Source organism: Salvelinus namaycush, chromosome 1 (assembly GCF_016432855.1).
Source record: "Salvelinus namaycush isolate Seneca chromosome 1, SaNama_1.0, whole genome shotgun sequence".
Classification (NCBI taxonomy): domain Eukaryota; kingdom Metazoa; phylum Chordata; class Actinopteri; order Salmoniformes; family Salmonidae; genus Salvelinus; species Salvelinus namaycush.
The window spans coordinates 1,654,558-1,670,962 of record NC_052307.1 but is presented as its reverse complement, the minus strand read 5'-3'; the positions used below and the strand labels follow the sequence as shown (position 1 = coordinate 1,670,962).

At 44.7% G+C, this 16,405-nt stretch overlaps 1 protein-coding gene across 3 annotated transcripts in view; it reads left to right on the top strand.

The window, feature by feature from the left end:
• LOC120032017 (BMP-2-inducible protein kinase-like) overlaps positions 1-16,405 on the top strand; it is a 67,121-nt gene that overhangs the window by 12,836 nt on the left and 37,880 nt on the right. For all 3 annotated transcript variants that reach the window (XM_038988748.1, XM_038986968.1, XM_038981578.1), the window contains one exon: positions 12,172-12,290. In XM_038988748.1, the coding sequence (XP_038844676.1) occupies positions 12,172-12,290 (119 nt within the window). The remainder of the gene's footprint in view (positions 1-12,171; positions 12,291-16,405) is intronic.

The following is a 16,405-nucleotide window of genomic DNA, read 5'->3' as shown; positions in this document are numbered from 1 at the left end:
GCTGCTTCCTTCCCTCCCTCGCTGCTTCCTTCCCTCCCTCGCTACTTCCTTCCCTCCCTCGCTGCTTCCTTCCCTCCCTCGCTGCTTCCTTCCCTCCCTCGCTGCTTCCTTCCCTCCCTCGCTGCTTCCTTCCCTCCCTCGCTGCTTCCTTCCCTCCCTCGCTGCTTCCTTCCCTCCCTCGCTGCTTCCTTCCCTCCCTCGCTGCTTCCTTCCCTCCCTCGCTGCTTCCTTCCCTCCCTCGCTGCTTCCTTCCCTCCCTCGCTGCTTCCTTCCCTCCCTCGCTGCTTCCTTCCCTCCCTCGCTGCTTCCTTCCCTCCCTCGCTGCTTCCTTCCCTCCCTCGCTGCTTCCCTCAGGATGGATGTTGTCACTCCTTTTTCTTCCCTTCTAAAAGGCTTGTCAACAGTAAATCATCTGTCAGGAGAAGTACGTCACCGTTTCCTGCTTTTCTAACATCCTGTACTGGGCCCTGTGCCATGGTATACTAAGCATGCAAAGTCTAGTCTGGTAGGTATTTAACCAAAAAGTCTGTTAGGATCACAACTCTACTCCACCCCCCCCCCCACCCACCCCCCATGTTCTACAAAAGATAGAAACGGGCTGGTTTGGAGAAGACAAAGCTTCTGTGTCTGTGAGGATTACTCCTTTGCCAAGAAAAGTCCATCCACCTGACAGGTGTGGCATATCAAGAAGCTGATTAAACAGCATGATCATTACACAGGTGCACCTTGTGCTGGGGACAAAAGGACACTAATGTCACAGATGTCTCAAGTTTTGAGGGAGCGTGTAATTGGCATGCTGCCTGCAGTAATGTTCACCAGAGCTGTTGAAAAATAATACATGATTTAATATATTATATCAACTAAAACACAAGGCCAAATCTACACCGGAGTTGCTTACCAAGAAGACAGTGAATATTCCTGAGTGGCCGAGTTACAGTTTTGACTTAAATCTACTTTAACATCTATGGCAACACTTGAAAATCTACTTAAATGGTTGTCTAGTAATGATCAACAACCAATTTGACAGAGCTCAAATCATTTTGAACATAATGGGTTAACATTGCGCACTCCTGTTGTGGAGAGCTCAAGAGACTTACCCAGAAGGCCTTTCAGCTGCCAGAGGTGCATCGACCAATGTATTGACTCAAGTATTCACACCTATGGAAATTTAGTTTTCAATACATTTGCTGAAATGTCTAAACCTGTTTTTGTCATTATGATGTACAGTGTATCCCGACCCTTTGACTTTCCCCACATTTTGTTCCGTTACAGACGTATTCTAAAATGGATTAAATGGAAAAAGTCATTATCAATCTACACACTATAACCCATAATGACAAAGCAAAAACTTTATTAATATTTTTTGTTGTTGTAATGTTTGCAAATCTCTTAAACATAAACAGATGCCTTCTTTACATAAGTATTCAAACTTTGCTATGAGACTCGAAATTTAGCTCGGGTGCATCCTGTTTCCATTGATTATCCTTGAGATGTTTCTACAACTTGATTGGAGTCCACCTGTGGTAAATTCAATTGATTTGGAAAAACACACCTGTCCTATATAAGGTCCCACAGTTGACAGTGCATGTCAGAGCAAAAACCAAGCCATGAAGTCGAAGGAATTGTCCGTAGAGTTCCGAGACAGGATTGTGTCGAAGCACAGATCTGGGGGAAGGGTGCCAAAACATTTGGAACCACCAAGACTCTTCATAGAGCTGGCTGCCCAGCCATACTGAGCAATAGGGGGAGAAGGGCCTTGGTCAGGGAGGTGACCAAGAACCCAATGGTCTCTATGACAGAGTTCCTCTGTGGAGATGGTTGTCCTTCTGGAAGGTTCTCCCATCTCTGCAGCACTCCACCAATCAGGCCTTTATGGTAGTGGCCTGATGGAAACCGCTCCTCAGTAAAAGGCACATGACAGCCCACTTGGAGTTTGCCAAAAGGCACCGAAAGGACTCTCAGACCATGAGAAACAAGATTCTCTGGGCTGAAACCAACATTGAACTCTTTTTGGCCTGAGTGCCAAGTGTCACGTCTGGAGGAAACCTTGCACCATGGTGGAGCAAAGTACAGAGATCCTTGATGAAAACCTGCTCCAGAGCGCTCAGGACCTCAGACTGGGGCAAAGATTCAACTTCCAACAGGACAACGACTCTAAGCACACTGCCAAGACAACGCATTAGTGGCTTCGGGACAAGTCTCAATGTCCTAGAGTGGCCCAGCCAGAGCCCGGACTTGAACCCGATCGAACATCTCTGGAGAGACCAGAAAATAGCTGTGCAGCAACGCTCCCCATCCAACCTGACGGAGCTTGAGGAGATCTGCAGAGAAGAATGGGAGAAACTCCCCAAATACAGGTGTGCCAAGCTTGTAGCGTCATACCCAAGAAGACTCGAGGCTGTAATCGCTGCCAAAGTACTGAATAAATGGTCTGAATACTTATGTAAATGTGAGATTTGTAATACATTTTCTAAACCTGTTTTTGCTTTGTCGTTATGTATGGTGTGTAGATTGATGAGGGGGGGGGGACTATTTAATCCATTTTAGAATAAAGCCGTAACGTAACAATGTGGGAAAATTTTCAGAATGCCCATGTATTGTGTGTAAATGGAGAAAAAAAAAAAATTTAATCTATTTTTGATTTCAGTCTATAACACAACATGGAATCAGTGAAGGGGTCTGAATACTTTCTGAAGGCTATAACCTGAATTTTCAACGAGCATCTACTTCTACACATCTGTAGTTGTAGCGCAGTGAGGAGTTGCCCCGCTCAGTGACACTTCCACCCCCCCCCATCGCGGTTTAGAAGTTCATCTTGTTAACTCTCTGTTCTTTTAACAGAACAAACATTGTCCTACAAGAACAGACGCTGTACAGATATGATAGTCGTAGTTTTGTAAAAGTATCTTGTGAGATGGATGATTCGTGTACTTTCACTCTGGTGTTTTTTGTTGTTGTTGAAGGGATGACGACTGAGCCACTTTGAACGTTTTTGTTTTAAACAAGTCCTGAGGATTGAATGATTTAGTTTTTTGCTGATATTCTCTCCCTCCTTTCTCTCTCTGCATGGAACCTTCCGTTTTAATCTCCGTGCCACTCCAGAGTCCCACACAGGGTCTTTTGGCAGAGAGCCACCGTCACCTCTCTCTTTAGGCTTATAAATATCTGACCTATGACCTCTCTCCCCTTGTTTTAGTCACGTAGGGAAGAGGAGGGTTAAAACCACCAGTGGTAGTTGTACGCTAGAATAATAGTACAGATTTAAAAAAATAAATATATGTATTTATTTATTGGGGGGGGTTTGGCTAAAGTGAGAATCGGTGAGGGTTTGTGTTTCCCAAACCTCCCCCCTCCCCGGCCAGCTTTATTGATTTGATGTACTGTGAACCAGCGCTGTGGATTTTAGCTACATGGGCTTGATGATTAATTGACCAATTGAATTCAAGTGTGCTTGTATTGGATTACACCAAATGAGTGGAGGTTGAGGAAGGGTTTTTTTGGGGGGGGGGGGGGAGAGACTCTGAATTAAATGCATGTCTAGACTAGTGTTTTATTACAGCCATTTAGCAAAAATGGGCAAACCTGCTTTTACAGCATAGCTCTATTTTAGTAGCATGGGGTTTGCAGTCGTTCCACCCCCACACCTCTCAGCTATGGAAATAGTGGACGTCACGTTGGTTCTAGAGGTCTGTCGTGCATCGGCTCCTATGGTCAAATTGAATTTCCTTTTTCAAAAGCATGGATGCTGCTGCTTGTTTTGCCATAAAGGTTCACAGCTGGAGAAGGAGCAGGGTGAGGTTGTAATGAAGGCCGGTAGTTTTAGCTGTGTACCAAAACAAGTGGGCGGCGTCCATTTTTGCTGATAAAAGCAAATCCTAGACTGTTGCTTTTCAAGCAGGAGGCTAAGTGTCTCTTTTTCCAAATCCACAAACTGAGGCCACATTGTGTTCAGAGATTAGGCTCTGTATCATGTTTGACATCCTTGTAACAATTGGGCAATCTAGCTAATTAGACGGATTTTTTAAAATCTAGGATAAAGCTGTTTTATACAGTAGAGAGGCTTCATAATTACCCTGCCTGTCTTGTCAAACACGACAGTGTTCCTCATCAAAGGGCTTCCGTGGATTCCAGAATGCCTGGAAAGTTCCAGAACGTGATAAGTGTGCTCAGTGTTCCGTCAAGGGGGCCGATCTACTCTCCCGGTGCAGAATCGATCAACTACACGCCAAAAAACTTACTCTGATCAATTGTCTTTTAGGTCCCACAACCATCTATATCTGCGTATTTCTCGAACATCATCGTGTTGTAACTTTGGAAGAATCTTTTTTTAAAACGTGGCTATTGAAACTGTTTTTTTTAACACACCATTTTGAATTGTTACATTTGATTGGGCTTATAAAAAACACACGAGGAGCTGTAGCAGAGAACTCTACATGGACTGGTATTTTAATCAATGAATAGGCTTAAAAATCATTTTCACAATGGGATTTTTTCTTCTCCCGGGAAAATTGGCCGGAGGCAATTTTATCTATCTTAATATTTTTTTGGGGGGGCCAAAAGCCGGCTATTACCGGCTAACCGAAACTCTTTGCCGGATTCATTTATCCAGACTTTAAGAAAATGTGTTTTCTTCAAGACCTCTCATGTCTAACTGAATCATTACTTGTTTACAGTGTCTGTCCGTACAGAAGATTCTGTCTGGTGGATGCATGTGGAATAATGCTCTCTTTAGCAGGGGGGGGGGGGGGGGGGACTGGTGGATGAGATCATGGCACGGCATATCAGAGAGGGTGTTTGGTGGTGGGGGGGTAGTAGTGTGTAATGGGGGTGGGGGGGGGGGGGTGTTCAGATGTTAGTCAGATAGTAGTCAGATGTTCATACGTCCTTCTTTCATCCTGGGATTTAATGTATTAGAAATTTAGTACACAAGGGGGTGCCCAAAAAAACAAAAACAAAGCCCATTGATGCTAGAATGCTAACAAAATTAGCACAAGTAATGGAAAAATGTCCATGGAGACTGATAGTTAAATATTCTAATGAGACAACATCAATCTCCTGTACGTAGAGGCTCCTTTTTGTCTTCCTACCTTGCCCTGCTCTTTCTCCTCCTCTGTATGCAGGGCAAAAAGCCCCCTAACAAACCATCTCTCCTAAGGCACTCTGGGAGATAAATGGACTCTATAGCCATTGCATTTCCGTGTGTGTGTGTACAAAAGGATTTAGACTGATTTAGTGAGATCCTGAACCATATGGTCTCTGTCAAGTAGGCAGGCAGAGAGGCCAGGCAGAGAGGCCAGGCAGAGACTCCAGGCTCTCTCTCTCTATAAAGCCTCCTGTCTCGTGTCTCCCTTCCTGCTTGATATCTCATTAGTTTGAGTTCACTCACTTGGCACAACTTGAGTTCAAGGCCGCTACAGTTTTTTATTGCAGTTCCAGTACAACACAAACAGTTTCCTACCACTGATGGTAATGACTCTAGCTAGCTAGTTGGCTCTGTTTAGGCTAATGTTTATATATAGATCGTTATGAGTAATGGAGAAGAGGCCTTCATGGGTCCAAAAAAATGATTTCCCATCCGGACAGACCCGAGGACAACTAGACCCGTTCTGTATAGACCTGGTCGGATCCAAATCCGAGCAGAAAAGTCCATTTTTTGTAAGCTCCTTTATGAACCAGAGATGATGAAGCGCGAGGCAGAACGGTGATGCTCTGGGAGGGAGAGATGAGAGACCGCAACCAACCAAGCTGACTCGTGCTCTAGTAACCTAATAGCTGCTATAGCTAGGTTGGTTTATCATCCAACATGATTACATAGTACCTGTCTTGACTACGTCAAACCGGGGATAAACGAACTAGGCTAATTGACGCTGCGTGTGCTTTCTCATCCTACACAGTAACAAACGACTCCGTTCAGAAATACAACAAAGCAGCCTTACTTGTTGGCTCTTGGTCGTTGTAGCCTCGGGGCGGCAGGGTAGCCTAGTGGTTAGAGCGTTGGGACTAGGAACAGCGGGTTAACTGCCTTGTTTAGGGGTAGAACGACAGATTTTTACCTTGTCAGCTCGGGGATTCGATCTTGCAACCTTCCGGTTGAAAATATGAATTTGTTCTTAACTGACTTGCCTAATTAAATAAAGATAATAAATAATCATTTTTTTAAAAAACGTTTAATTCCATCGTCCATTGGTTAGATATCTCCTGACCACACCCCTCCCCACGGAGGCCCTATGACTGTAGCCTAGTGCTGCTTTGATGACTTCTGATTGGCTAACACGCCACTCCTGTTTTTAAAAGCAACGAGCAGCAACATAAATAATAATATCAGGGCGTCCTTCCGGAAGAGTCCGTTAAAATACCAGAGACCCGTGACAATCATATCCGACCCAGACCCATGACAATCGTATCAGATCCGACCCAGACCCGTGACAATCATATCCGACCCAGACCCGTGACAATCGTATCAGATCCGACCCAGACCCGTGACACTCGTATCAGATCCGACCCAGACCCGTGACACTCGTATCAGATCCGACCCAGACCCGTGACACTCGTATCAGATCCGACCCAGACCCGTGACACTCGTATCAGATCCGACCCAGACCCGTGACACTCGTATCAGATCCGACCCGTGACACAGGCCCAGCGGTCACGGCCCGAGGTTATAATAGCTTATCACTGCTTTATCGTGTATACATTATCAGTGCTAATTTCTCCTTAGCAGACTGTGTGATGAGAGAATCGTGCTCCGCTGTCCTTTCACAGCCCTAAAGAGTTGACAGGACGTTGATCTGAGACGGATTTAAGCCAATCTAGAATGTAGCGTACTATTAGCCCACGTGGACTTGACTCCTGCCGTGGTCAGTCCCCTCTCCTCTATGAATTACGTTGTGGTAATATCAACTGGTTATATTATATCGTGGAAACACACATCTTCACAAATGCAGTAACCTCAGCCGTGGTGCTTGCTTGTAGAAGCCTATGGCTGTGTAATGACACAGCCTTGTTTTTTGTAAATTAGCAAACAATACTTATTTCTCGAGCCCTTATCACTGTCAAGACACCTATTTGACAGTAAAAAAAACATGCTGATTTTGTAATAAAATAAATCCTGATGGAATATGAAATAAATCATGATGTGATATAACAGAAGAAAATGTATTATGTTTTATATAACAGAAGAAATGTAATCCTGATGGAATATAACAGAAGAAAATTAAATGATGCCTTAATAGAACACTAGTCAATGTGTCTAGACGTTTAACTTGACCATTCAGGCAGCCAGAAAGCACATTCCACCAAATAGTTCTGTAGTATTTTAAATGTTTTTATCTAAAGATCGAGCTGTGACCTCCGTTCGTTAGATTACTGATACCCGTCGCTAGAATATAAACTCTGCTCTCGGACAAATTTTAAGGATGTTTTCAGCACCACACGAATAGGTCTGCCAATGGACGAATAGGTCTGCCAATGGACGAATAGGTCTGCCAATGGACGAATAGGTCTGCCAATGGACGAATAGGTCTGCCAATGGACGAATAGGTCTGCCAATGGACGAATAGGTCTGCCAATGGACGAATAGGTCTGCCAATGGACGAATAGGTCTGCCAATGGACAGTTCCCTGCTCTACTCTCGCTGTGTGACTGCTAGCCTACCTCTGCCTGTCTGCCTCGCCGCTCACAGTGGAATTCACAACACGACTCCTGGGTAAAAAAAAAAGTGTATCTTGATTTAACCTCTAATTCCTCCCAAACCCGGATCCGGGAGCACCCCCATCAGTAAAAAAGCTGACTAGCATAGCCTAGCATAGCGTCACAAGTAAATACTAGCATCTAAATATCATTAAATCACAAGTCCAAGACACCAGATGAAAGATACACATCTTGTGAATCCAGCCATCATTTCTGATTTTTAAAATGTTTTACAGGGAAGACACAATATGTAAATCTATTAGCTAACCACGTTAGCAAAAGACACCACTTTTTTTACTCCACCAGTTTTTTACTCCATCAGTAGCTATCACAAATTCGACCAAATAAAGATATAAATAGCCACTAACCAAGAAACAACTTCATCAGATGACAGTCTGATAACATATTTATTGTATAGCATATGTTTTGTTAGAAAAATGTGCATATTTCAGGTATAAATCATAGTTTACCATTGCAGCCACCATCACAACTCTCACCAAAGCAACTAGAATAACTACAGATAGCAACGTGTATTACCTAATTACTCATCATAAAACATTTTAAAAAAAATACACAGCGTACAGCAATTGAAAGACACAGATCTTGTGAATCCAGACAATATTTCAGATTTTCTAAGTGTTTTACAGCGAAAACACAATATAGCGTTATATTAGCTTACCACAATAGCAAACATCACAACAGCATTGATTCAAGCCAAACATAGCAATAACGTATAAACCACCAAAATATATTAATTTTTTCACTAACCTTCTCAGAATTCTTCAGATGACAGTCCTATAACATCATATTACACAATGCATATAGAGTTTGTTCGAAAATGTGCATATTTAGCGGCACAAATCGTGGTTATACAATGAGAAAAGTAGCCAAGCTGCAAAGAAAATGTCAGGAGAAATCTTGGGAAAGGCACCTATTCTAATCGAAAACTATTCATAAACTTGACTAAAAAATACAAGTTGGACAGCAAATGAAAGCTAAATTAGTTCTTAATGCAATCGCTGTGTTAGATTTTAAAAATTAACGTTACTGCGCAATACAGCGTGCGCTAAAGCGAGACCGCCCCATAATTCATGGCGGAATTATTATTTGACATTTGTCAACATAAGTACGAATTAACAGCATAAAGACTGCTTACTATTAGCTGAGCTTCCATCAGAATCTTGGGCAAGGTGTCCTTTCTCCAGAACAATCGTCTTTGGGTTGAAAGATGTCCTCTTCTCCTGTCGAAATAGCAGCTAACGATAGCCACCCACTGGAGAGGTGTCCAACTCGTGAAAGCGCATGACAAAGAAATCCCAGAAAATCGCAATAAACTGCTATAAGTCGGTTTAAATTAACTACCTTATGATGTCTTTAACACCTATAACGAATAAAAACATGACCGGAGATATAGAACTACTAAAACGAAAGCGTTTGCAGGACGCCATTGTGATGTCTTCTTGCGCCAGGCGCACCGTTGAAAAGGACGGTACTTCCGTTCCACGGTCTATATATAGGGTCCCAGATTGCGCAATCCACTCCATTCAAATTCTCCCCGCTTACTGACATCTAGAGGAAGACGTATGCAGTGCATGTAGCCCGATGGCTTACATGGGGACTTATAAACTGACCTCAGAACAGGGACCTCGATTTCTGAAATCTCACTCCCTGACAGGAAATGTGCTGCAGAATGAGTTCTGTTTCACTCAGAGAAATAATTCAAACGGTTTTAGAAACTAGAGAGTGTTTTCTATCCAATAGTAATAATAATATGCATATTGTACGAGCAAGAATTGAGTACGAGGCAGTTTAATTTGGGAACTCATTTTTACAAAGTCGAAATGGCGCCCCCATAGGCTCAAGAGGTTAAACTGTTTCCAACCGGCAATATAATTGTTCTGAACAGCGAGTTGAAAGAATGTTTTCATTCCACCCGCCGGCTGATTTTATAAAATAAAAAAGTTGGGTCAAACACAGGGAACTGTGGGACTCTACCTCGATGCAGGACTCTACCTCGGGGAGCAGTGTTTTTTTGTTAGGCAACAAGGACGCCATTGTGGGGGCGCTGCTTTGTTCCGGCCCTGCAACGAGTCTTTGAAGCCATCCGCTCGGTCCCCTAATGAGAGAAACGTGGACTAGTGACACTAGCTGTAGACTACGTGATGATAAAAAGGCTACGTTATCACATCTCCACTTTGTTTATGTGCAGGGCTGTTTCCAGGCGACATAAATGGTATTAACAAAACATGTAAAGTGTTGGTCCCATGTTTCATGAGCTGAAATAAAAGATCCCAGAAATGTTCCGAACACACAAAAAGCTTATTTCTCAAAACATTTGGTGCACAGAGTTGTTTACATCCCTGTTAGTGAGCATTTCTCCTTTGACAAAATATTCCATCCACCTGACAGGTGTGGCATATCAAGCAGCTGATTAAACAGCATGATCATTACACAGGTGCACCTTCTGCTGGGGACACAAAAAAAAAAGGTGTGGTTTTGTCACAACACAATGCCACAGATGTCTCAAGTTTTGAGGGAGCGTGCAATTGGCATGCTGACTGCTGGAATGTCCAACAGAGCTGTTGACAGATAATGTTAATTTCTCTACCATAAGCCGCCTCCAATGTCGTTTTAGAACATTTGGCAGTAGCGCCAACCGGGCTTGTGTATGGCGTCGTGTGGGTGAGCGGTTTGCTGACGTCAACGTTGTGAACAGAGTGCCGCATGGTGACGGTGGGGTTATGGTATGAGCAGGCATAAGTTACAAACACTTTTGTGCATTCAAATTTTCATTGATAACATGAATCGCTTCATGTTTCGGTGTCCTGCACGGACCCATGTCGCAAGGATCTGTACACAATTCCTGGAAGCTGAAAATGTCCCAATTCTGCCATGGCCTGCATACTCACCAGACATGTCACCCATTGAGCATGTTTGGGATGCTCTGGATCAACGTGTACGACAACATGTTCCAGTTTCGGCCAATATCCAGCAACTTTACACAGCCATTAGAGGAGTGAGACAGCATTCTACAGTCAACAGCCTGGTCAACTCTATGTAAAGGAGGTGTGTCGCGCTGTGAGACAAATCATGGTCACACCAGATACTGACTGGTTTTCTGGTCCTTGACCCTACTTTTTTTATTTATCATTATATATTTTTTTGCGATCTGTGATAACAGATAAATAAATGGGAGTACAGAGAGTCATATGAAATCCATAGATTAGGGACAAATACATTTATTTCAATGGACTGATTTCCTTGAGTCCTACTGTAACTCAATAAAAATCTTTGAAATTGTTACATGTTGAGTTTTTATATTTTTGGCGTTTTGTGTGTGTACTACCGTTCAAAAGTTTGGGGTCACTTAGACATTTCCTTGTTTTTGAAAGAAAAGCAAAACATTTTTGTCCATAAATGACATCAAATTGATCAGAAATAGTGTAGACATTGTTAATGTTGTAAATGACTGTTGTAGCTGGAAACGGCTGATTTTTAATGGAATATCTACATAGGCGTATAGAGGCCCATTATCAGCAACCATCACTCCTGTGTTCCAATGGCACGTTGTGTTGGCTAATACAAGTTTATCATTTTAAAAGGCTAATTGATCATTAGAAAACCTTTTTGCAATTATGTTAGCACAGCTGAAAACTGTTGTTCTGATTTAAAGAAGCAATACAACTGGACTAGTTGAGTATCTGGAGCATCAGCATTTGTGGGTTTGATAACAAGCTCAAAATGGCCAGAAACAAAGACCTGTCTTCTGGAACTCGTCAGTCTATTCTTGTTCTGAGAAATGAAGGCTATTCCATGTGAGAAATTGCCAAGAAACTGAAGATCTCGTTCAACACTGTGTACAACTCCCTTCACAGAACAGCACAAACTGGCACTAACCAGAATATAAAGAGTGGGATGTCCCGGTGCACCACTGAGCAAGAGGACAAGTACATTTAGTGTGTATAGTTTGAGAAACGGACACCTCACAAGTCCCTAACTGGCAGCTTCATTAAATAGTACCCTTCAAAACACCAGTCTCAACATCAACAGTGAAGAGGGGACTCTGGGATTCTGGCTTTCTAGGCAGAGTTCCTCTCTACAACATTCTATAATAGAATTGTGTTATTTGACGTGTCAAATTTAAAAGCTAATTTAATGCGTCAAATAGTGTTATTTGACATATGTTTTTTGACACGCAAAGACCCAAACGACGTTTTATAAGTCACACCTCAATACTAACCTAAATGACAGTGAAAAGAAGGAAGCCTGTACAGAATACAATATTCCTAAACATGGCATCTGAAGTACAACTGCCAAACATGTATGGCACAAAGGTTTATTGAATACAAAGCAAATACAACACATCAATGAGTTCCACTTCATATTTTTTCATATTTTCACTTCACCGCTCCCCTCCTTCCTCCAGGTGGGTTTTCTGTGTTATTGTGTGTGAGGTGCTAACCGCTCCCCTCCTTCCTCCAGGTGGGTTTTCTGTGGTGTTTCTGGCCCGGACACACAGTGGAACGCGCTGCGCTCTCAAGAGGATGTACGTCAACAACGTTCCTGACCTCAACATCTACAAGAGAGAAATCACTATTATGGTGGGCATAGTGCTCTCTGTGTGTGTGTGTGTGTGTGTTCTAGATGTCTTGAGTCTGGTTTATATGCGTCCATAAAAGAAGGTAGTTGTTGAACATTGACAAGATGTAGTTTTTCCCTGAACTTTTGACCTGTAACTGAACAGCTAGTTATTTTATGTGGTGTTTCTGTGCTGACTTTAACACTGGGGAGACACACACACACTGGAGAGAGAGACACACACACACACACACACACACACACACACTGGAGAGAGAGACACACACACACACACACACACACACACACACACACACACACACACACACACACACTGGAGAGAGAGACACACACACACACACACACACTGGAGAGAGAGACACACACACACACACACACACTGGAGAGACACACACACACACACACACACTGGAGAGAGAGACACACACACACACACACACACTGGAGAGAGAGACACACAACACACACACACACTGGAGAGAGAGACACACACACACACACACACACTGGAGAGAGAGACACACACACACACACACACACACTGGAGAGAGAGACACACACACACACTGGAGAGAGAGACACACACACACACACACTGGAGAGAGAGACACACACACACACACACACTGGAGAGAGAGACACACACACACACACACACACACTGGAGAGAGAGACACACACACACTGGAGAGAGAGACACACACACACACACACACACTGGAGACACACACACACACACTGGAGACACACACACACACACACACACTGGAGACACACACACACACACACACACACACACACACACACACACTGGAGAGAGAGACACACACACACACACACACACACACACACACACACACACACACACTGGAGAGAGAGACACACACACACACACACACTGGAGAGAGAGACACAACACACACACACACACACTGGAGAGACACACACACACACACACACACTGGAGAGAGAGACACACACACACACACACACACTGGAGAGAGAGACACACACACACACACACACTGGAGAGAGAGACACACACACACACACACACACTGGAGAGAGAGACACACACACACACACACACACACTGGAGAGAGAGACACACACACACACTGGAGAGAGAGACACACACACACACACACTGGAGAGAGAGACACACACACACACACACACTGGAGAGAGAGACACACACACACACACACACACTGGAGAGAGAGACACACACACACACACACACACTGGAGAGAGAGACACACACACACACACACACACACTGGAGAGAGAGACACACACACACACACACACACTGGAGACACACACACACACACACTGGAGACACACACACACACACACACACTGGAGACACACACACACACACACACACTGGAGACACACACACACACACACACACACCGGAGACACACACACACACACACACTGGAGACACACACACACACACACACTGGAGACACACACACACACACACACACTGGAGACACACACACACTGGGAACACACACACACTGGAGACACACACACACACACACACACACACACTGGAGAGACACACACACACACACACACACACTGGAGAGACACACACACACACACACACACACACTGGAGAGACACACACACACACACACACACACTGGAGAGACACACACACACACACACACACTGGAGACACACACACACACACACACACACTGGAGACACACACACACACACACACACACTGGAGACACACACACACACACACACACTGGAGAGACACACACACACACACACACACACACACACACTGGAGAGACACACACACACACACTGGAGAGACACACACACACACACACACACACACACTGGAGCGACACACACACACACACACTGGAGAGACACACACACACACACACACACACACACACTGGAGAGACACACACACACTGGAGAGACACACACACACACAGAGACACACACACACACACTGGAGAGACACACACACACAGAGACACACACACACACACACTGGAGAGACACACACACACACACTGGAGACACACACACTGGAGACACACACACACACACACACACACACACACACACACACTGGAGACACACACACACACACACACACACACACACACTGGAGACACACACACACACACACACACACACACACACTGGAGACACACACACACACACACACTGGAGAGACACACACACACACACACACACTGGAGACACACACACACACACACACACACACACACACACTGGAGACACACACACACACACACACACACACACACACTGGAGACACACACACACACACACACACACACACACACACACACACTGGAGACACACACACACACACACAACACACACACACACTGGAGACACACACACACACACACACACACACACACTGGAGACACACACACACACACACACACACACACACTGGAGACACACACACACACACACACACACACACACACTGGAGACACACACACACACACACACACACACACACTGGAGACACACACACACACACACACACACACACACTGGAGACACACACACACACTGGAGACACACACACACACACACACACACACACACACACACTGGAGACACACACACACACACACACACACACACACACACACACACACTGGAGACACACACACACACACACACACACACACACACACTGGAGACACACACACACACACACACACACACACACACACACACTGGAGACACACACACACACACACACACACACACACACACACACACACACACACACACACACACTGGAGACACACACACACACACACACACTGGAGACACACACACACACACACACACTGGAGACACACACACACACTGGAGACACACACACACACACACACACACTGGAGACACACACACACACACACACTGGAGACACACACACACACACACACTGGAGACACACACACACACACACACTGGAGACACACACACACACACACTGGAGAGAGAGACACACACACACACACACTGGAGAGAGAGACACACACACACACACACTGGAGAGAGAGACACACACACACTGGAGAGACAGACACACACACACTGGAGAGACACACACACACACACTGGAGAGACACACACACACACACACTGGGGAGACACACACACACACACTGGGGAGACACACACACACACTGGAGAGACACACACACACACACACTGGAGAGACACACACACACACACACACTGGAGAGACACACACACACACACACACTGGAGAGACACACACACACACACACACTGGAGAGACACACACACACACACACACTGGAGAGACACACACACACACACACACTGGAGAGAGAGACACACACACACACACACACTGGAGAGAGAGACACACACACACACACTGGAGAGAGAGACACACACACACACACTGGAGAGAGAGACACACACACACTGGAGAGAGAGACACACACACACTGGAGAGAGAGACACACACACACTGGAGAGACACACACACACACACTGGGGAGACACACACACACACACTGGGGAGACACACACACACACACTGGGGAGACACACACACACACTGGAGAGACACACACACACACTGGAGAGACACACACACACACACACACACTGGAGAGACACAGGACTGTAGGTGACGTGTCTCTGAAAGGACTAATAAAGAGTAACTACATAAAGAAACAAAGACCAGAAGCAGCACTGAGTAGTGACTTACCGTGAAACTTACCGCGAAACTTACCGTAAAACTTACTGTGAAACTTCAATTAGTAGACTGGTGTTTTTTTGTTTAAATCCCGGAACACAACAGTCTCATATTATAGACGTGCTTCTAGTTGTAAGAAGAAGGGAAAAAAACTTCCTTGACAACAATTATTCTCCTCTTTTGACTGTGCATTTTTGTCAGTTCTTACTTACGCCACTAGAAGGCAATCAGCCTCTTTCTCTTTCTAGGGTTCTGTGCTTTCAAAGTGGTTGACTGTTTTTGTGCTTGCCAGTTAGCTAGCATTTAGCTGCCAGTTAGCTAGCGGTTCACCGGCTGTTTAGCTGCCAG